Raw genomic sequence first — 22969 nt, forward strand, 5'->3', positions numbered from 1 at the left:
GCCGAGCGCCGCGCCTCCTGTCAGTGGCAGCCATTGTTCAGCCGGTCGCGCTGGCTGGACGGGGGCTGGGCTGGTCCTACCCACCTCTCCGCGTCCCTGTCCCCCTTCAGGCTGGGCGAGGGGCCCAGTCCCTGGCTCGGTGCCCTCAGGTTCTCAGGTGCAGGCCACCATGAGCAAGCGGAAAGCGCCACAGGAGACTCTCAACGGGGGGATCACCGACATGCTCACAGGTGAGCCCGGCGCCGGGGGGCCGCTGGCTTTCTTCGTTCCTGCCACCCCATTGGCCTTCCCTGCTCCCTTTCCCGTCCCGACAGCCCAGGGGATGGGATCGGCCCCCTGGCAGCGGGTAACCTTCGTGCGGACCTGCTTTCCGCGCCCGTGGCCGGTGGCTGGCTGTCAGTCAGCGCTGCTGGGAACCCTGTCACCGCCGGGGCTGCTGTGGGCTTGGCCCGCGGAGCAGGGGCGGGTGTCCCCGCCCTCGAAGATTAAAGGCTGTTACTTCCCCTTCTGGGAAACTCGGTTCTCGTTTGTTGACTCGCGGTTCTGGTTCACCCGAGCCTCTTGTTGCCTTTTCAGAACTCGCCAACTTTGAGAAGAACGTGAACCAGGCGATCCACAAATACAATGCGTACAGGTGGGACGGTGCCGCCTTCTCTGGGAACTTGCCTTCCGGGATATGTGGCCATCAACAGGGCGGAGGGGCCCGTGTATGTTTGGGCCATCTGCCAGAGGAGAAAAAAAAAAAAAAAAAAAGCAAGGACTGAAGGCACTGGCTGGTGGTACCTCACTGCAATATTTCTGGGAGAACTTGGGCAGAGCTCTGTAAGATCAGTTCAATCCAGTTCGGACTTAAACATGAATTGCTGAAGATACAGTTTGCTTTCCACGTAAATGAAAGACAGTGCATGAGGACTGTGCTGGGAAACAGATGTGGTTCAAGGAAACACATTTTCCCCTCTGGTTCGTCTGTGTCTTATCCTGTCACCTTTTCGGATCCCATCCTTGTTCATCTCACCGGGGGCCTGGCCCTAGACATTATTCCACTTGCTTCTGATCCTTGGCCTATAAACACATCCTAATCCCTCAGCTCTTAAAAGCAAAAACAAAGCAATCTTCTTCACTCCCCCTCTAACTAGGACCTTATCTCTCTCTTCCACTTGACAATTAACCTTCTTGAGTGATCTGTGTTCCTGGCCTGGCCTTCCGACTCCCTGGTATCTTTTCTTATCTCATTGCACTACGATTTCCGTTCTGCCGACCCTCTGCAGATGCCCTCACCTACATCTCAGCGGATTCTCAGTGACGTCCACTACTAGCTCATTCTATTCATGTCTTACCCTTGACTTCCGTGAGGGCGTAACCTTCTGTTCTTTCACCTCTTGTTTTCCGTGTTAAAATGGCAGTGCCTAGAGATCTGCCCTCAGAGACTCTCTCCTCTCACTTTCTTGGCAATCTTACCATTCTTGGTGGCTTTGTATACTGGTTATGTCAGTGACTCCAAATATGTATCGCACTGGGCTTTTCTTCAGATTTTTTATGTCTATATCCCCTTGATCTTTACCTTTCCAAAAGTGAACTCAACTTCCTCCTTCCCTTCCCAGCCAGCGTAATTTAAAAAGGATTATACTCTCCCCTTTACCTCCTATGGCTTCCCATAGAAAGTAATTGTCCTATCATCCACACATTTGATGATGTAGTAGTCAAGAGATATTTTCAACCCTATAATTTGAGTCACAGCAGGCTTCAGAGAGGAAATGTTTAGTCTTGTCCTTCGATTCTAATTGATAGCTTTGCTGGGTAGAGTAGGTCCTTGCTTTTCATCACTTTGAGTATTTCTTGCCACTCCCTTCTGGCCTGCAAAGTTTCTGTTGAGAAATCAGCTCACAGTCTTACAGGAGCTCCCTTGTTGGTCACTAACTGCTTTTCTCTTGCTGCTCTTATGATTCTCTCTTTAACTTGAACTTTTGGCATCTTAATTATGTGTCTTGGGGTGGGCATCTTTGGGTTTATCTTATTTGGGACTCTCTGTGCTTCCTCCACTTATATGTCTATTTTCTTCACCGGGTTAGGGAAGTTTTCTGTCATTTTTTTCAAATAGGTTTTCAACTTCTTGCTCTCTTCTTCTTCTGGCACCCCCATGACACAAATGTTGGTGTGCTTGAAGTTGCCCCAGAGACTGCTTACACTATCCTCACCTTTTGGATTCTTTTTTCATTTTGCTGTTCTGATTGGGTATTTTTTGCTTCCTTATATTCCAAATTGCTGATTCAAGTTTTGGCTTCATCTACTATACTGTTGATTCCCTGTAAATTAATTCTTCATTTTAGTTAGTGTATCCTTTATTTCTGACTGGTTCTTTTTTATAGTTGTTGTGTAATTTAGTTGTAATTTTGAGGTCTCAATTGTGAGGATTTTCAAGATATATCTCTAATAGAGAGGTATGTGGTTTCAGCTCATCTGTGTGTTTTTTTAAAAAAATAAGTTTTACAGATATGGAAAATGAATTAGCTCGGTGATAGTTTAAGCTGCATATTTGCTTGTATGTGTATTCCAGTTTAAGAAAAATTAAGATCTTACTGGATTTCTAATTTCCTTTTTTCTTATAGGAAAGCAGCATCTGTGATAGCAAAGTACCCACACAAAATAAAGAGTGGAGCAGAAGCTAAGAAACTGGTAAGTTTAGTAAGCAAGTTGATTGACGAATTCACACATATACGAATTTGGTGGGCTCCCATAAACTAAATTTGTCTCTTTGAAGCTGCCTTGGCCTACAAGGCAAATTTCACTGTACTGACTTATTGGAATAATATTTATTTTGCTTCAAGCATACTTCAAGCTCAAAGTGTTTTGATTGGGAGAGGGATGAGTTTAAAAATTTTTAAACATGTGTTAAATTAAATTTTTTTCTCTGTTTTCTCTGTTTTCTTCCATTTATGCATGTACTCACTCATTTTCAATCTGAAGAAGAGTATGGAGACAGAGTGGTACCAGCACATCTGGTCCCCAGCTACCTTTTTCTGATCCCCACGTATAGGAACTTACATGAGTTAGAGTTCCCAAAGAGATCTTACCTGCTAATAAGCACATGATTAAACCCCTTTGTATATTATGGCATTTAGCCCTGTCCTCTGTAATTTTCATAAAGCCCTGTATGCTAGCAGTGTCACAATTTCTAGAAGGTCGTATCCTTGATAATTTGTAATAGTAATGTTAATATTATCCCAGGAAGGTGTACCTATTGATAATCAGATTATTCTCTCTCATCTAAATCTCACTAAAAGATTCTAAGTTCTTAAAAATTAAGGACCATACCTTTTTCATTTTTTTCTTTTATTATTTTTTAAAATTCTCACTCGAGGATATGGTTATTGATCTTAGAGGGAAGGGAAGGGGGGGTGGGGGGAGAAAGAGAACATCGATGTGAGAGAGAAACATTGATTGGTGGCCTCCTGTACACGCCCCAAGTGGGGATGGAACCTTCAACTTGGGTATGTGCCCTGATCCAGAATCGAATCTGCAACCTTTCGGTATATGGGATGATGCTCCAACCAACTGAGCCAAACTGGCCATGGCTTATTCATTTTTCCTTAAAGATGTCAAACTGACATGGCTTTTGATTAGTCTAGATCCTGATAGTTATCACCTTCTTCTGTTGTTCTTTATCTATGTGTTTTCAAAGTCCTCTAGAATTTAGATATTACTATTTGATTGTCCTTAATTTTCTCATGAGAGCCTTTAGAATGTAAACTATAACTGTTCTTATATTTTCGTCTTTCAGAGTCTTAACATTACCATAAATCTTGTACTTTATGACTAAGTGACAGATTATCCACTTTAGTCATGTACCACATCTTCATCTTGAATTTATTACTCGATACAAATCATGCTCTGGTGTCTAGGTTTTAAATCCTTTGTGTTATAATAGTTCTCAACATCAATACATCATCCCCAAGTAGATGAGCCATGCAAGTTATAAATACATTAGACTTTCATTCTAAGTTTCTATATTGTCCAACTGACCTAGTGTTAAACCTCAGAAGCCACTTCTGCTCCCATTCTGTTCCCCTTTAATCACCATTGAATTTCCCTTTTTATGTTAATTGCAAATAGCCCAATCATTTATTAAAGGCAAACTTCTGGCAAACTTTGATGCACTTCATTCCAAATCTCAGTTATGGTATATCCCTAAAAAGAACACAGAAGTACCCAAAATTCCTTTTGCATAAGATTGGACTTAATATGAAAATGTCATTTTTATTCCATTTCACTATTATTATTTTTTCACTGTTATTTTTGAACAGACCTACTTTCTGATGCATATGAGTGCTTCTCCATAATTCTAGAAATCTGCGATTTTCAGAATAAGTATTTTACCTTATACTCCATAATATTAGTTATAAAAAATAGCCTGGCTCTAAATTGCTTTGGGTCAGTATCTTCTGACATAGAAAATGAGAAACCTGAGCAGTGCCCCCCCCCTTTTTTTTTTAATGTTTTTATTGATTTTAGAGAGGAGGGGGGAAGGATAGAAGATAGAAACGTCCACGAGAGAGAGAGACATTGATCGGCTGCCTCCTGCACTCCCCCCATTGGGGATCAAGTCTGCAACCCAGGCATGTACCCTGACCAGGAATTGAACCGTGTTCTCCTGGTTCCTAGGTCATTGCTCAACCACTGAGCCACACCAGCCAGGCACAGAAGTTAATTTTTAAAAAGCAAGTCATTTAGAATTGTTTTGCTAGGGTTTCTCTTTTGTCAATCATTTAAGTATTTTATATTTTTTACTGAGGCCCAATTTCTTTGTTCTTTGTTTCAAAACTGGTCATAGGATAATCATTTGTTTTTAATTTCTAATTTTGTACTTTAATTTTTAGAGATTTGGAAAACATTACATTTACATGACTTCTGTGTTTTTAATTTTTTATGTAGCCCGGCGTTGGAACAAAAATTGCTGAAAAGATTGATGAGTTTTTAGCAACTGGAAAATTGCGTAAACTGGAAAAGGTAAAATTTTAACATATTTATTTGCTTATTTGATTATTGTGTCTGTCTTTATGGCAGCTATCTTGGAGCACCATTGCAGGTGATTGATGTCACTGACTCTAGAGACTCAGAAGGAAAAGAGAAGAGGGGAGTTTATGGCTTTGAGTGTCCTATTTTTAAAAAATTTGAATATTCTATAGAATGTTCACTTATTTTATGTGGCAATTAAGAGACTATTAACATATATAATAGAATTATCTTCATATTTCCAGAACCATTTAGGAGGGAGATTATAAACTTTGACTAAAAGGTGTTATCTTTTAGAACTTCAATGCTTAAACTCTTCCAAGTATTTTTATGGTTTTATTTCACTCTGGTGAGAGTAATTACATCACTTCTGGTTTTTCATGAATGTCTTTTAAGAGTATTGGATAAGTTAGAGATGAGACATCTTTAGCTGCTCTGTTATCTATATACTAGTAGCCCATTTGCAGGAAAAATCCTGCAAGCGGCCGCTGCGGCCGCATGCGCTGCCGCTGCCACCGCTATTGCGGCCGCCACACCTGCACCCGCGCCGCTGCCACCCGCCCCGCTTCGCCCCACTCCGCCCCGCCCCGCCCCGCCCGGGCTTTCCCTCTGGCAGCCATCTTGCTTTCCGCTTTTCCTCCGTCTTCCTTCTAAGTTGTCTTCAGTCTTCACTCCTCCCTCTCTCAGCGTATGCAAATTAACCGCCATCTTTGTTGGGTAATTTGCATACTCGCCCTGATTGGCTGGTGGGTGTGGCTTTGGCTGGTGGGTGTGGCTTGGGCGTAGCAAAGGTGCGGTCAATTTGCATATTACTATTTTATTAGGTAGGATATAAAAAGCCAGGGACCGGAACGCCGGAACAACCGGAAGGACTGGTCGCTATGAAGCCCACTGCGGCCAGCGAACCCGAATCAGGGATGGGGCCGGCTGGCCAACCTCCCATGGCCCCTCCCCCAAGCCGGCCCTGATTGGCCCAATCGGGGTAGGCCATCCTCCCGACAGGCTCGGCCCCGATCCACCCCAATTGGGGCCAGCCGGCCGAACCCCACCCGTGCAGGAATTTGTGCATTGGGCCTCTAGTCACTTATAACCACCTAGGTTATATATGAATACTCCTTTAAGGGTTATCCAGACACATGTAAGTATTGGTATGTTTCCAATAAGATCATTGGAGGCGTTGAAGCATTCCTAAATCATTGTCATGCTTTTTTCCCCCCCTTACAGATTCGGCAGGATGATACAAGTTCATCTATCAATTTCCTGACTCGAGTTACTGGCATTGGGTAAGAACTATCTTTTTTTTTTTTTAATGCTCACCCAAGGATATGTTTTTATTGATTTTAGAGAGAGAGGAAGGATTTCAAACCAGCACCCATTTGGTCTACGATATTATACTCCAACCAACTGAGCCAGGGCAAGAACTATTTTTCAAACAGACACAATGTGGGGTTGGTTTAATTTTTTATGTCAGCCAAACTAAAGTGCATGCTGTTTCTCTTCAAAACCTGCCTCTTTCCACGCCTGTGCCTTTGCCCATACAATTTGCTCTTCCATATGTTACTTGTCTGAGGCTGGTTCTCTAGATGTTGTCGTGACTGTGAAAGCCTCATCCAAGGCTAGTGTTACCTCCTTTATGAAGCCAGTTTGATTCCCCAGCTGGAAATGATTTCTTCTTCCTCTAAACTCCACTAATACTTGCTCTTCGTACATCTTATTGTGTTCTCCAGATTAAAACTCATTTGCCTCTTTGAGCATGATATCTTAAACATTTAAGCTTTTTTTTCCACAGCACCTAGCATAGTACCTTATAAATTTGAAACAAGCTCTCAAACATTTTTTTAATGACGGGATCTTTATCTTAAAATTTGAACTAGCATGAAAGGAGGCTTCTTTGACACTAGACAAAATAAAGATGAACATTGAAATATTAAGGCTGTAATGCTTTACTTAAACTCTCATCTTCGTGGAATGAGAATTTTTTTTAGATATAATGATGATTTATATGGCAATATCTTTATGAATGTTACTCTAAAATAGATTAAATTCTTAAACTTAATCTACTGAAAATGAGCTTGACTCCTTGGGGACCCAAGGCAATTATGCAATGTTAGTTAAAAGTTGTTTTATAGGGTATCTATTATATTGTTCTCCTTTTTCAGACAAGAAAACTGCATACAGAAAGTGAGATAAGTGTGGCAGAATCAGAATTAGAACTGTTTCCTGACTCCCTTTTCAGTTCTGTTTTTTCTAAGCTACATTGTCTTCCTGCCATGAATATCAGCTTCTGTGAATAGGCTCTTTGTCATTCCATTCTCAGTTTAAATATCTCAGAGGCCTTCCCTCACCACCCAATCTAAAGTAGTACCTAACCACTCTGCTATGTTTCTCTATTTTCATTCATCTGCCAGATATTTTTTTTATTTGCTTATATATGTATTTATTCACTCTCTCTACCCACTGGGATGTAAGTAGGTAAGACCAGCACCCTTATTTGTGTTATTCCTGTTGTATTTTTAGCACCTAGCAGTGTTATCTGGTACATATTAGGCCCTCAGCAAATCTCATGAATGAATGAACAGTTTTCAAGTACCTGTATGCCTTTTATGGGTAAAAGACATGGGCATAAGGCCACCTAACTGTTGAGATATCTTTTTCATGTCTAAGTTTATGGTTGTATTCCGAGATTGAGGCTTCAAGAATTCCTCTCTTTGGATGAAATTGAACATTACCCAAATTACCATACACCATTTTAGCAAGTCTTGTTCACTTCAATAGTAACTCTTTTATGTTTGACAAGAGAAGACATAATTATTTGTTTCAAGAATCCTGAGTTTCACTTGATATGAAATAATGTGTTTCTTTCTTGTAGTCCATCTGCTGCAAGGAAGTTTGTAGATGAAGGAATTAAAACATTAGAAGGTGAGTATGTAATTCCAGATTAAATGTGGTCCTGACTGACTGTTAATGCTCTAACAAACCAGAACTTGAAAAAATCCCTTCTTGCCCTAGCTGGTTTGACTCATTGGATAGAGCATTGGCCTGTGGACTCAGGGGTCCTGCGTTCAATTCCAGTCAAGGGCATATGCCTAGGTTGCGGGCACGATCCCCAGTGGGGGGTGTGCAAGAGGCAGCCGATCAATGATTCTCTCTCATCATTGATGTTTCTATCTCTCTTCCTCTCCCTTCCTCTCTGAAATCAATAAAAACATATTAAAAAACAAAACAAAAAAACCCCTCTCAATTAGATACAAATGATATGGATTTTTTTTTTAACTCTACATTAGAGAATAGATATACAGAGTAGTTTAGATTCCCATCTTAACTCAGAAGAAAATCAAGAAGAGCAAAAAGTGGCTTTTGGTTTTAAGGCAATGATTTTAATTGCAGATTTTAATTGATGTAAATAAACTTTGTTCGTTAATAAAATTTTAAACAACAAAGTCCTACACATTCAGCTTAAAAGCCAATTTTGTATATTGAGAAAGCTTCTGTAAGAGTCTTATATTGCTTATTGAATTTTTGCTTTCAAAGAAGTGATAAAAATAGCAATTGTAAAACACTTTTCTTAAATCTAATATAGCAATCATTTAAATATAATTTATTTCTTCATACATTTCAAGGGCATATATATGTATAGATTCATTACAGTATATCTGGCATTTAGGGTTTAATATTCGTGGGTTCAACTACTTGTAAGCAATGAGTTCATTAGAATGAATGATTGGTGCTTCAGTTTCTCAGCTACAAAATGGTATAATCTCTGTCTCATGTGATTTAATGAAATAATATATGTAAAGCACTTAGCACAAAGCTTGGTACCTGCTAAAGTAATTAAAAATAGTAACCGACTCTTAAGAAGGATGGTTAATTAGTAATATTACTAAGAATTTGTGAGAGTCACATGGCTAGTTAATGACCTCTGTTACATCTGCATCTCGGAGGGTTGTACTTTTCTGCTTGTGGCATATATGGTTTATCTGAGTGAAATACTGAAAATGGGGTCAAGCATTAGTTTTTCAAAGGTATTTAGTTGTATCCCTTGGGAGTGTGAAGGATCTACTCTAATTCCCCTTATTCTCTTAACTTTTGTAGGGTTTTTACATTCTCATTTCACAGATCTGTAATAAAATAATGGTTGATATATCATATCCATAAAACAAACTCAATATTCCTGTTTCATTTCAGTCATATACTTCATTGTTTTCTGTGTAAATACAACTATGAGAAATATTAAGTACTCCATATATTATAAAGATACTTATTTTTCTCCATTTTATATTTCCAGAGAGAATTTATGTGAATATATGGGTGATTATAGGAATAGCTTGTGAAGCATACTTATCTTTAAAAGCTTACTCTTGTATTTATGCCCAATAAAGGAACATCTAAGTGGAACTAAGTCACTTTTATATTTAAGATATGTTAGGATATGACAGTTTTTAAAATAAAAAAATAAAAACACATCTCTTTTTAACAGTATTTTTAGCACAGTTCCTACACAAACTGGTACTCAATAAATGTTAACTAAATGAAGGAGTGAATAAACAAATGAGCAATACAAATGAACTTAGTTACTCATAATACATTCAGAAGTTGTGGTTACTACTGCTGCTGTTAACCATAAATTAAGCAATATAGTTCTTATTAAGGCTGCTTTGTGCTATAGTCAGTGAAATTTGGTATGATCTTGGTATGTTTTATCTACTACTATTCCATGTAACTAATTGAACTTTTGATTCAGGAAATAAAAATGATCATGAAATAACTGTTAGGTTTTATTATGTTAATTTGAAGAGTCACTTTTATCTAATTCTTTTTAGGTAAATTTTTTTACTGTCTTTTCAAAGTAATTTTAATGTATTTTCCATGTAGTTTTTTTTTGTAAATAGGATCACTAAATTTACCATTTTTCCCCCAAAAATGTTTGAATCAGCACCTCAACTTTATCTTTTATACAGATCTCAGAAAAAATGAAGATAAATTGAACCATCATCAGCGAATTGGGCTGAAGTAAGGTGGCAAATTTTCTTTGACACTGGAAACGTAAAAGTAAAATTTTTTATAGCCATTCTTTCATACATCATAATAATTCTTCAAACTTAGCTAAACAACCATTTCTCTATTCAGAAATGCTAAGATTTGTTACAGACGCTTGTAGAGAATATGCCTGTATTCACATGTTTTGCTACTGCTTTCTAGTTTGCCTGTTTAGAGTTTTCCCCTAATTCTCTTAACTTTTGTAGGGAATTTCCTCTGAAAATTCATAGAACTGAGTGTATCAGTGAGTCAGTGGGTGTTTATTTCATGCTTTCATTATATAAAGCACTACACTAGATCTGGGGTAAGGATATAAACAGGCTCAGTGTAGCTCTTAGGAAGTTTAGAGTCAACCTCAGAAGATAGGACATGAACTTGAAACACTAAATTTCAAAAAAAGAAGAAAAATACCAAGCACTTAAATAACAGTAATGAAATAACTAATAGGCATGTTGTATATCAGCATTAGCTATTATTTATGTTGTGTACCAGATATAATCAGGAACCCCCTTTCTAATAATTTAAAACTAGACGCCCGGTGCATGAAAATTCATGCACTGGAGCAGGGGTCCCTCAGCCCGGCCTGCCCCTCTCACAGTCCGGGAGCCCTCAGGGGTGGGAGACAACCCGGTCATAAGGGGAAGGCGACGCCCCATCACACCTCTGCTGCTGCCACTGCCAGCAGCGCAAGCCTCAGCCGGCCCTGGTTACCTGAGCCTCGGGCGGCCCTGGGAGGTTGGGCAGCCGCCATCCAAGGCTTGTCTGTGCCTCAGGCCAGCCCTGGGCAGCTGGGGGGCTGAGGGGACTGGGTGACTCCAGAGATAGGCGCGCGGAGCCTTGCCGCACACCTGCCACCCCAGCAGGGCTGAGGGGACTGGGCGCTGCCATCTTGTGGCTGTGGGTGCCTCCATCTTTGAGGGCAGGGTGGTCAATTAGTATATTCCCTCCTTATTGTCTGTGGGCACCATCATCTTTGAGGGCGGAGCAGTCAATTAACATATTCCCTCATTGGCTGTGGGTGCTGCCATCTTTGCAATGGTGTGAGGGTCAATTAGCATATTCCCTTTTTATTAGATAGGGATACATAGTGCATAAGCTATGTTCATGCATAAGCATGTTTCTTTCCTCTAGTCTTACAGTCTTGTTGGCGATTCAGGCCTAATAACTTGCACTTTTCTGTTGATGCCTTACCATACTATTACGCTGCCCTTCCAAAAATTTGAGCAATTTAAGAGACCAGGGTGGTATAGGTCTCACTTTTCTTGCATTTACATAGTAAATAGAGATCTTCTAAAGAACTTAGTTGTTGTGAGAATTGGTTTTCAGCCGGTGCTTTATTCTTAGATGCTATTTCATACTTAGATAATATTTTTATAACAATCTTGTAGAAGTATAATTCGTATACCATACAATTCAACCATTTAAAGTACAAATTTATTGGTTTTATTTTTAAATTTTTTAAATTTATCTTTATTGTTGAAAGTATTACAGCTGTCCCCTTTCCCCCCTTTGACTTCCTTCTCCCCTCTTCCCCTCCTCCCCACTTCTCCCTCTACAGGCCTTCACCGAGTTATTGTCCATGGATTATGCATATATGTATATAAATTCTTTGGTTAATCTCTTCCTGCCCCCTCCCCCTCCACTTCCTTTGAGATTTGTCAGTCTGTTGCATGCTTCCATGTCTCTGGATCTATTTTGTTCATCAGTTTACTTTTTCAGGGGTTTTAGTATATTCACAGAGTTGTATAACCGTCACTAACCAAATTTTAGAGCATTTTTGTTGCTTGTACCCATTAACAGTCACTCCCATTTCTCTCCAACCCTCCACCTCTACCCCCCAGCTCCTGGCAACTACTAATCTACTTATTGTCTCTATAGATTTGCCTATGCTGGACATTTCATATAAATGAAATAATACAATATGTGGTCTTTTGGCCTCTTTCAATTAGAATAATGTCTGGGTTTGTTTATGTTGCAAGATCCTACTAAGATATTTTAAAATACAATGATTTTACATGATTTAAGGACAATAAATTATAACCCCTTGACTTGTCAATAGGGAACAGTCTAATTTGGAAGTGTACTAACTTAAATTTATTTACTCTTGGTATGTGAATGTGAAGTTTATTTATAAATAAGTTTAGATGGAGTATCTAGAATAGCAGAAAGGATGGCACGTAAGGATTTTGATCAAGTTTGAGGAATAAACCTTCTCCACCCTCAGTTTTACTGTTGTCTTAATGAATTTTAATCTTGATTTTTTTAATGATCTGATGGTATAAGGACACTTGATATAGTAGGAAATTTAATTTTTAAGAAGATTTAAATGTCACACAAATCTTATCTATTTATTCTGTCTTTATAGATATTTTGAGGACTTTGAGAAAAGAATTCCTCGTGAAGAGATGTTACAAATGCAAGTAAGAGTGTGCTGAATTGTATTCTTTGATTAGAATTGACAGTGTCACTCTGAAAAACCATTTTTAGAATACTGACTTAATTTTTCTCCTATTAGGATATTGTACTAAACGAAGTTAAAAAAGTGGATTCTGAATACATTGCTACAGTCTGTGGCAGTTTCAGAAGAGGTAATACACTTCTTAATCTCAGGTTATTCATGCCTTGATGTTAAAATTGCTTAGTGTATATAAAAAAACATGGATTAAAAAGATGTAATTTGTGCCCTAGCCAGTTTTGCTCAGTGGATAGAGCGTTAGCCCACAGACTGAAGCTTCTCAGGTTCAATTCTGGTCAAGGGTACGTGCAGGCTGATTCCTGGCCTGTTCCGGGTGCATATGGGAGGCAATTAATAGATGTCTCTCTCACATCTATGTTTGTCTCTGTCTCTGCTCCTCCCTCTCTAAAAATCAGTGGAAAAATATCCTCGGGTAAGGATTAACAACAACAACAAAAAAGATGTAATTTGTGTTACTTAACAGATTTACTTATATCCAGTAGTATTAGCTAAGTTTATTTATCTGTAGATGGAAATATATATGAAAAATTAGAGAAATCCATACTGGATTTATTATAGGACTAGAAGCCCATTGCATGAAGTTTCGTGAAATAGACTTTCCTTCACCTGGCTGCCAGCACCAGTTTTCGTCTGGCCACCCGCCTATCGGAGCGCCTCCCGAAGGCTGGGGGCGGGACTCGGGAGGTGCTCCGATCTGGGGGTGGCCAGAGGAAAACTGGTGCTGGCGGAAAACTGGTGCTCGCAGCCACGCAATCGGCCACCCCGAGTTCCGCCACCAGCATCTTCCGCCGGCCCCATGGGTCCTCCCGCAGCGCCGGCCGTTTAGGCTGGCGGGAGGAGCGGGGGGCGGGGACTCGCGAGTCCCCGCCCCCCGCTCCTACCACCAGCCAATCGGCCACCCTGAGTCCCGCCCCCCGCGCCTCCAGCTGGCCCAATCGTGGGCGTAGCGGAGTGATGCAATTTGCATATTACCTTTTTATTATGTAGGATGATATTTTAGTGACCAATTTTAATAAAAATTTATAATAATTTTGGGTGTGTTAAAATCCGAATAGTGGTTGTCTGGCTAGATGCTAGTGAATCTGTGGGTAGTTTTTGTTTGTTTGTTTTACTTTTTGTATTTTCTAAGTTTTCTGTAATGGATCTAAGAATAATGTCTCAGAAGCACCAGTTCAAAACCAATTCTCACAACAACCAGGTTCTGCTGATGTCCATTTACTATGTGAATACGAGCAAAGCTAGAACTATACAATTGTGGTCTCAAAAATTTGGAAGGGTAACATAAGTTTAAAAATATAAACTTTAACAATTAGAATAGAAAAATTTTATTTAAAACTTTTAGAAAGATATCTGACTGAATCTCTGGCCACTCTGGAGTTTTGCTTGGAAGTAGGTGATAGGCTATAAAGCAATTCTCTGGGTAGCTGCTGTAAGAATCTAGAGTTGGGGATAGAAAAGTACTAAAACTATAATTACTGGTAAGTAGAAAGAACGTTGGATTGGGGCCAAAATACTTGGGTTCTCAGGCCAACTCTGTCACTACATGATTTTAAGTAAGTTTGTCTCTCCACGTCCTGTTTTCCATATTTGCAGAATGAGAAGATTAGAGTTAACAAGTCTGTGCATCAAAAACACCTAGGAAGTTTTAAAAAATATACACATTGCCGTACCCTGCTGCAAGCCTACTAAATAAGAATCTCCTTGGGTAGGGCCTTGGAGTCAATATTTTCAAAACTTAGACTTTGATACACAGCAAGCCACATGCTATGAGAAGTAAGGCCCTTCTATGTGTGTCATCCCCATGGTTCTGTTTGTCTCATAGGTAAATTTACGTGAAGAATTCCATAAGTTTTCTCTGTTATCATAGGTGCAGAGTCCAGTGGTGACATGGATGTTCTTCTGACCCATCCAAGTTTTACCTCTGAGTCAAACAAACAGGTACTTCAATTTATAATCAATGTGATCAATCTTACATAGCAATGAGCATCATTTTCTAAATGATAGTTGTCCATTTTCAGAATAAGTTTTTGTTTTATTTTTTAACCCTTTGCACTCGCTTTTTTCTCGATTCCTTTATTCTAATGCTAACCGTGTCGAGTCACACTTGACATCCGAGTGCAAAAGGTTAAAAATATATATTTTATTGATTTCAGAGAGAGAGGGAGAGAGAGAAACATCAGTGATGAGAGAGAATCATTGATTGGTTGCCTCCTGCATGCCCCTTACTGGGGATCGAGCTCGAAACCCGGGCATGTGCCCTGACTAGGAATGGAATCGTGACCTCTTGGTTCATAGGTCAACGCTCAACCAATGAGCCATGCTGGCCAGGCCTAAGTTTTTGTTTTAATCTTTCTGAAAAGTCAAATTGTTTGGTACTGATTGAATTATGTGAAAGGCAAAAAGTAAGTTGTTGAAAGGGGTGCATACTTTTCTACAAGGAATTGGATGGACAATCTAACATTTGAAAGATGAAATTTAGTAAAATATTTTCAGAATTATTTATTGTCTATCATAGATATTTTAAAAATACTCTGTATAATCAGATTTTCATTAAAGGAATTTTTTTTTATTAAAAAATATTGTATTTAGAAACTTTACCTCTATTAGAAATCCCAAGAAGGCAAAACATTTTTTATTTTGGAATATATGCCTTTTAAAGATGAAACAGCTAACTTTTTTGTTTTAATGAAACAGATAAACACACAAATGATGTTTGTTTGGGCGCATCATGATATTGGTGAAAGATGATGGTATCTAAAGATAAATTTCATTTAATAAGATGAATTTCCTGTTAAAAGAAAAAAGTACTTACTCAGAACATAGGAAAATAGGCATTTCTTCACAGATCATCAGAAAACTTGTGTTAAAAATGTTTTCTTGCCATAACAGAGTAATTGTTCTTTTTCTTATTCCCTAATTATGATTCTACAGCCAAAACTGTTACATCGTGTTGTGGAGCAGTTACAAAAGGTCTGTTTTATTACAGATACTCTGTCAAAAGGTGAAACAAAATTCATGGTAAGTACTCGTTTGAGTTAACACATCAGAAAAAAACTTTAAAGACTGTTCAGTAATGGTTGTGAGGGTGTGACCTCACTGTAGCTTAATGTTACAGTCAGTAAATATCCATGAGGCCTTAAACAAGAAGAATTAGCAGAATGCTAATCTCAGACTATTTTAGTAAAGAATTTTGTTTTAAATTCCCCACTTGTAAATATCTGTGCCATTGGAATAGATCATTAGGTATACTCTGCTATTTTTAAAATATCCATAATGACCTTGACATATAAGTTTTTCCCTAAAATAACAAATGTTTTTATATTCTCTGACTCAGAATTCTTTAAAATAAGTGAGATTAAAATTTCCTAAAGAATGTTAATTTATTATAATACCAAAGAAAGAAAAGGAATCAAGGTATGTGCTAGAACACACAGGGAAAGAAACATGTTGTGTGGAATGATAAGTAGGGGAGTTCATAGAGGGAGACACTTGCAGAGATTTTCAAATTGAAACCCATCATGATGAACTGTCAAAATCCTGTAGTCCTTATAGGGAATTAAAATTTAAAGATTCAAGAAAAATGGCAAATGGATTAAAAACATTAATAAATGGCCCTGTATAAAAATTAACAGGAAAGCAAATAGAAATCTAGGATTAAGGTATTAAAAGCTTACCTTTATTCTACTGGTCACTTATATGTACACTAGAGGCCCAGCGTGTGATTGAAATCATGCGAGGGGTGCCCCGCCTCCTGCTGTGCGAGGAGGCACCCCGCAGGGGGCCGGGACCGGCGCCTGACTCGCGCAGCACCATCTGCCTCGGGTGTCAGGCCAGATCGGCGCCCCAGAAGGCTGGACCGGCGCTGCGGGGGGCCGGGACCGTGCCTAACTTGCAGCATCTCCCGGCTCCCCTGCCTGTGTCCACTCCAGGGCCGCCTGAGCCACTGTGCCGGCTCAGGCAGGCCCCGCTGCCTCTGTCTCCGTCTCCGCTTCGGGACTCACCTGCGCACGCAACCTCCTCCTGTCTGGTCGTGACCCGTTACAGAGTCCCGGCCTAATTTGCATATTACCTCTTTATAATATAGATCATTTGTATTCCCTTTCCTTGGTGCCCCCCTTTTTCCAAGTTCCATAACTGAAAGGAAAAAGACATCTTTTGGAGAATAGACATGATAGAATTAGCAAGTCTCATGCATAAATTTGACGATGGTTTTAACCAATACTAGAAGAAGATGGTTGAGATAGATAATTGAAATATCATGTCATTCAGAAAGTAGAATGGTGGTTGCCAGGGTCTGGGCGGAGAGGGGTATGGGGAATTATTGTTTAATGGTACATAATTTAACTTGGGGCAGATGAAAATGGTTAAAATGGTAATTTTATGGTATGTATATTTAACATGTAGAAACATTGTTATTAAATTCAGCCTGGTGATTTTTATGGGCTATGAAAGTGTATTGCTTAAGTTAGTCACACTTTATCAGTGTTTTCAAAAGAACTTTGGGAAAGGTAAGAATAAAAATTCTAGTCAGTCTTTGAGAATTAAATATGTTTTCCTGAATCTGTCAGATTTTGAGCTCTTACTCTGTTTCTAACACTATATACACAAATGAGGTCTTATTTAAAATAGGGTTTATATATGCTCCATGAACATCTTTTTAAAATTTAGATTGATTTTAATTTACTCAAAATAAATATGTATAAGTCTTACAATTAAAGTACATTCAATCAGATAAAAATCCTAAAAACAATATGAGCTACACAGGTTGGATTTTTTTTTCATAGTAGGAGTGTCCTTGTATGCCTGGGCATGTTCTGGTTCCCTTCTGGCCTCACTCTCCTCCAGTAGTCATCTCTGTGAGAGGCACTGGGATCCCTACTGGGAAGTACACCAGCTGCTTTCAGATTTAGCAACATGGAAGGTGTTTATAGCAGAAGCTTTTATTTATTTATTTTTTTACAATCTGAACAGTATTCTGCTGGTGCTCAGAGACATCCAGAGGAAAAACCAACAAAGGTGGTAGTAATCCAGCTAGCAAGAATACAAGGAAAATTTAAGCTAGTGGGCTGGGTATAACCTAAAAAGGAAAGGTGGGTAGCCAAGTATATGTGAGCATAAAGATTTACTGACAGTGGTGGAAATGGGTTTCCTAGTAGCTGCTCAGTTAAAAAGAAAAAGACCTTTGCCTAGGAAGTGCATGGGCAGCCAAATTCCAGGGACTGCTACAGAGTAGGCTGGGTCAGACCTTACTGTTCATGATATGAAAGAACAAAATGGGGAGAATGAGTGTTAATAGGGTGAGAAGGTATATTCAGTCAGTTCAGCAAATATGTATTAAGCATCTACTACATTCCAGGTTCTAGGAGTTTGGGATATATCAGTGAATTTAAGTAGAACTTATATTTGGGGAGTGTGGGAAGGGATTTAATAATGGTGAACTTAATAAGTAAGTAAATTGTATAGTGTGTTAGGTTAAGATAATAATTACTACTTTTTAAAAAGAAAGGGGAGAGCAGGACATGGGGAGATGGGCGTGCAGGAGACAGTATTATACAGGCTAGTCAGAGGCAGAGAAGATGAGACTTGGGGAAAGACTTGAGGTAAGAGATTTAGCCAAGCAGATACCTGGGGGGAAGAGAGAGCAGTGACCCTAAGTGCATGAACATTAGCAGAGATATCCAAGAAGTTACGATCTCTAGGTTTCTGAAAGGAAGTTGGCTGCAAAATGAATTCAGTTTATAAAATGAAATAAACCCTTCTCATTCCATACCCACTTGATTTTAAAACCTCTTGTTCCTACAACTATGACCATTCATGTGTTTTTCAAGTTATCTTCAAAGCATTAATTCCTTTAATAGTAATCAAACCTTAGGGAAGCCAGGGTTATTCCAAATCTTCTTGTAAAATCATGGTCTTTAGATAATTGAGCTATTCTCCTGTGCATATACTATTTGAAAGAAAAACAAAACAATTTCCTCTGCATTTTGATGCCTGTTTGATTTATATATGAGGAGTACCATTCAAATTTTAACATTTTGTGCAAGTTTGCCCTTGGATGATTTTCTGTGAAATATCTACAGTAAGGATTAAAGAGATAATAGAAGGTACCTTGACTACCCTAAGGTATTGAGAAGAGCTTTATTTCAGACACTTGCATGAAGCTACCTAGTTGAAATGTCAACAAAACTAATCCACTCTATCTAATAAATAATCTATACTAATAAAAGGGTAATATGCTAATTAGACCCGGAGACCTTCCTGTCGTCTTTCCAGACAAAGCCATGGTGGCAGGGCCGAGGCAGAGGCGGTTAAGGGTGATTAGGCCAGGAGGGGAGGGCAGTTGGGGGTGGTCAGGCCGGCGGGGGGGGGGGGGCAGTTGAGGGCGAGCAGGCTGGCAGGGGGACAGTTGGGGGCAAGCAGGACAGTGGGGAGGGGCAGTTGTGGGCGAGCAGGACGGCACGGGGGGGGGGGGGGGCAGTTGGGAGCAAGCAGGCCAGCAAGGGGGACAGTTGGGGGTGAGCAGGACGGCAGGGGGACAGTTGGGGGCGAGCAGGCCGGCAGGTGGGGGCGTTGGAGGCAAGCAGGCTGGCAGTGGGGGCAGTTGAGGGCTAGCAGGATGGCAGGGGGGCGGTTGGGCGTGAGCAGGATGGCAGTGGGGGCAGTTGGGGGTGAGCAGGCTGGTGGGGGGGGCAGTTGGGAGCGATCAGGCCAGAAGGGGGGCAGTTGGGGGCAATCAGGCCAGCAGGCAGAGCGGTTAGGGGTGATCAGGCAGGCAGGCAGGTGAGCGGTTAGGAGCCAGTGGTCCCGGATTGTGAGAGAGATGTCCGACTGCCGGTTTAGGCCCAATCTCTGGGATCAGGCCTAAACCGGCAGTCGGACATCCCCCGAGGGGTCCCAGATTGGAGAGGGTGCAGGCTGGGCTGAGGGGCACCCCCCCCATACGAATTTCATGCACCAGGCCACTAGTGTACAATAATACAGAGAAATTCTTTGACACTAGCACTTCAGAAAAAGTGCAGGAAATAAAATTAGCCTTGAAGAAAGGAACAAAGCCATTAGATGAAGACCTAGTTCTGATGTGATGAACAGTAAGATCATTGCCTGTGGCATCGAAACATCCATATCTGAAAGGTAATACCTCATGGTAATTCCAGATAGAAGTAGTTTCTGATTCATTTGAAGGTTGAGTTGGAACTTACTAATGCCAAAGAAGGTAGGTTTCATATTTTGAACATAAATAGGTTTCATTAATCTTTCAGCCATAGTAACCCATTTTGGATTTTAGATTTTAACTTTTCTATGTTGCTGAGTGAAAAAGTATGGCTTTTAGTGTTATGTGTACCAACTCAACTACTTTTTAGAATCAGAAGCCTGACACTTGTATATTTTTCTTAGAATGTGGCATTTGAAAGTTTTACTTTTAAATTTATTTATGTCTGTAGTTTTTTTTTAAACATATTTATGGGTTGCTGACTAGTCCAGAATTTTTGCCTATTTTTCTGAAAAAGGAAAAGATAACAAAACAGACCTTGAAAATATCTGTTTGAAAACTAGAAGTATAATGAAAACTCACTTGTAGAGAAGGAAGAAAATAATCCCCTGGTTTTCTTATCTTAGATTATTCTTCTCTTGGTCTTCTCATTTCTGAGAGGTATCCACAATTTCAAACTCTCCTACTTTTTCCTCTAATAGCTTTTTTATTTGTTTTCTTTTTCCTAAATAATCATTTCTTCCAAGTTGCTTTTTTTCTGTTTGTTTTGGTCTGTCTTTCATGTTTGATGCTTTCCTCAATTAGCTTGTTGTTTAGAATTCACAAAGGCCAAATCCTCATCACTCTCATCCTTGCCTGCTGTTTCATGTAGTTCTTTAATTATCAGAAAGTGTAATAAGAAGGTAGTGATAATGTACAGTGCATAGAAAAACTAAGTTAAAAGTGCTCCAAATTAGAAAACTGCCGCCATATAAACAAAACTTACCTCACATTTAATAACATTTAATTAAAATTAAGCTTTCAGTTTAAAAATATCATTAAATACTCTTTTAAATATCCATTTTAGGGTGTTTGCCAGCTTCCCAGTAAAAATGATGGAAAGGAATATCCACACAGGAGAATTGATATCAGGTATTTGTTGCTGACCTATTAACTTTCCCTTCTTTTTTCCGTTCCCCCCTTCCTCTATTCATCTTGGAATTTACATAAATATCCAGAATCCCTTTTCATTCTGAAGTACCTTATGTTTCTGCTGTAGAAAATGTTTAGCCTGAAAATGTAGAAATAATAACTGTCTACAGAATCTAATTTATTTTCTCTAGCTATCCATCTCATCAGGATGCCTTCCATAGCTCAAAAGTCATTTCCTCCCTGGGGAAAGTTATTGTAATAAGTGACACTGCTTTTCATTTCTCCACACCTCTTGCAGAGCATAGTTTACTAAAACCTAAACTGCAGGGTTTGGGTAGTTTGAATGGTTTACCTAATGATAGTCTCCTTTTCAGGTTATGTGACCACATAGTCTAATATTTTAGGTGCTTTGTATCTTACTGATTTTAAGAGTCTTATTTTTGCTACATTTGAAATGTGTAGTAGAAGATTTCTCTATTGCTTTTTTTTTTTTTTAAGGTTGATACCCAAGGATCAATATTACTGTGGTGTTCTCTATTTCACTGGGAGTGATATTTTCAATAAGAATATGCGAACTCATGCCTTAGAAAAGGGTTTCACAATCAATGAATACACAATCCGTCCCCTAGGAGTCACTGGTGAGTATTTGTGTTCCTTAGAGAAAACCCCAGTCATCTGAAGAGAAAGTTATTTTCAAGGTATTTTGGTTTAGCAACTTCGATTTCTCTAAAAAGCCTTTAAATAACTATGCCAGTTAATTAGTTTCTTTGTATTGTTAGGGGCTTTAATCCATTTATGTTCCCAGGCTCTCACTTGAAGGCCCGTGATGACAGGAATTAATTCTAGCTCTATCACAGTGGGTTAAATTCTTTCTACCTGTGATGGTCAGTAAAAATAAACTTTATTGGTCTAAGTGTTTTGTTGATTAAAATGTATCTCTAAGACTTCTGAAGAATCCAGGTATCATTGCTTTTAGTGCCGAGCCAAATCTGGTAGCTTTGATCCCATGCTTTATTTATTTAATTGATTTTTTACAGAGTGGAAGGGAGAGGGCTTAGAGAGTTAGAAACATCGATGAGAGAGAAACACAGATCAGCTGCCTCCTGCACACCCCCTACTGAGGATATGCCCGCAACCAAGGTACATGCCCCTGACCGGAATTGAACCCGGGACCCTTCAGTCCACAGGCCGACGCTCTATCCACTGAGCCAAACCGGTCAGGGCTTGGCCCCATGCTTTAAAATTAAAGAGTAATAATAGCTTAATCTCAGCTTTATTGATCTTGTTAACATTTCACAATATACTATGTAGTTTACTGTTCTGTACTAGGAAAATGGAAATTTTGTTATTTTGTCCTAAAAAGTATAAAATCTGGCTTTCTTCCTTGGTAGACTAGGGCAGTACTTCTCACATGGCAGTGTGTATACAAACCACGTGACTACCCCATTGAATGCAGAGTCCAGTTCAGTGGGCTTTGGAGTGGGGCCCAAGTGTCTGCATTACTAGTAAGCTTCCAGGTGATGCCAGTTGCTAGTCTAGAAACCCCATTTTGAGTTGCAGAGGAACTAACCAGAGTATTTTATATAATCCATGGAGACTCCCACGGAGATCCAGCAGAGAAGAACATCATGAATTGGATAACTTCAGAGGCCGTGGTTGGCACACTCAGGTTCCTTTTGTAGCTCTGGGGTATATGTGACAAACCTCAGCCACAGCTCATGTGGCAGGATGGGGGCGGGCAAGATCTTTTTTTAGTGGCTTGGCTACCATTTTCTTTGTTTTCTACAAGTATGTCCTATACAACTGTCAGTCCTGAACCCTCTAAAACTTTTGATTCTTTTGTCTCTTGTAGGAGTTGCTGGAGAACCCCTGCCAGTGGATAGTGAGAAAGACATCTTTGACTACATCCAGTGGAAATACCGAGAGCCCAAGGATCGAAGTGAATGAGGCCTGTCCTTCCCCCAGCACAGCCCAACAGGAGTCTTAATTTATTTCTTAACCTTTGCTATGTAAGGGTCTTTGGTGTTTTTAAATGATTGTTTCTTCTTGTTTTAGCTTGTACCATAGTCAATAAAACCTCATGCACTATTATCAGATGATCTTGTTCTGATTTTATTAGAAAACGTATTTAAATTAAAAACTTTTAACCACACTTTACTAAGGGTTTACTAGAGAGAATTAAGAGATGAGATGAAAGCAAGTCTTCAATGCAAATTTTTATTTTCTCATTTTCTTCCCTTACGCTATAAACCAACATTACTCCTACTTTCTTTCCTCCTAATTACTGATTACAAGTTAGTCAATTAAGATACACCAAAGGCTAT

General features: G+C 39.5%; 1 protein-coding gene across 1 annotated transcript; it reads left to right on the plus strand.

Annotated features, from left to right (window-relative positions):
• Positions 1-15: 15 nt before the first annotated feature.
• On the plus strand, positions 16-22732 carry POLB (DNA polymerase beta). The gene is made up of 14 exons (XM_079778471.1): positions 16-230; positions 577-634; positions 2607-2673; positions 4930-5004; positions 6235-6293; positions 7880-7929; positions 9969-10020; positions 12413-12467; positions 12563-12635; positions 14391-14461; positions 15455-15541; positions 20581-20645; positions 21144-21283; positions 22498-22732. The coding sequence occupies exons 1-14, from the start codon at positions 170-172 to the stop codon at positions 22590-22592; spliced, it is 1008 nt and encodes a 335-aa protein (XP_079634597.1). The 5' UTR covers positions 16-169; the 3' UTR covers positions 22593-22732.
• Positions 22733-22969: the final 237 nt, after the last annotated feature.

This window comes from Cnephaeus nilssonii (genome assembly GCF_951640355.1).
Source record: "Cnephaeus nilssonii genome assembly, chromosome: 8".
In the NCBI taxonomy this organism is placed as follows: Eukaryota; Metazoa; Chordata; class Mammalia; order Chiroptera; family Vespertilionidae; genus Cnephaeus; species Cnephaeus nilssonii.

Excerpts from the sequence above, each read along its gene's own strand:
- POLB (XM_079778471.1), top strand. The coding sequence starts at position 170 with ATGAGCAAGCGGAAAGCGCCACAGGAGACTCTCAACGGGGGGATCACC. Across the intron at positions 12,468-12,562 it reads AAGAGATGTTACAAATGCAA|GATATTGTACTAAACGAAGT; the intron begins GTAAGAGTGTGC and ends TTCTCCTATTAG. Across the intron at positions 14,462-15,454 it reads CCTCTGAGTCAAACAAACAG|CCAAAACTGTTACATCGTGT; the intron begins GTACTTCAATTT and ends ATGATTCTACAG.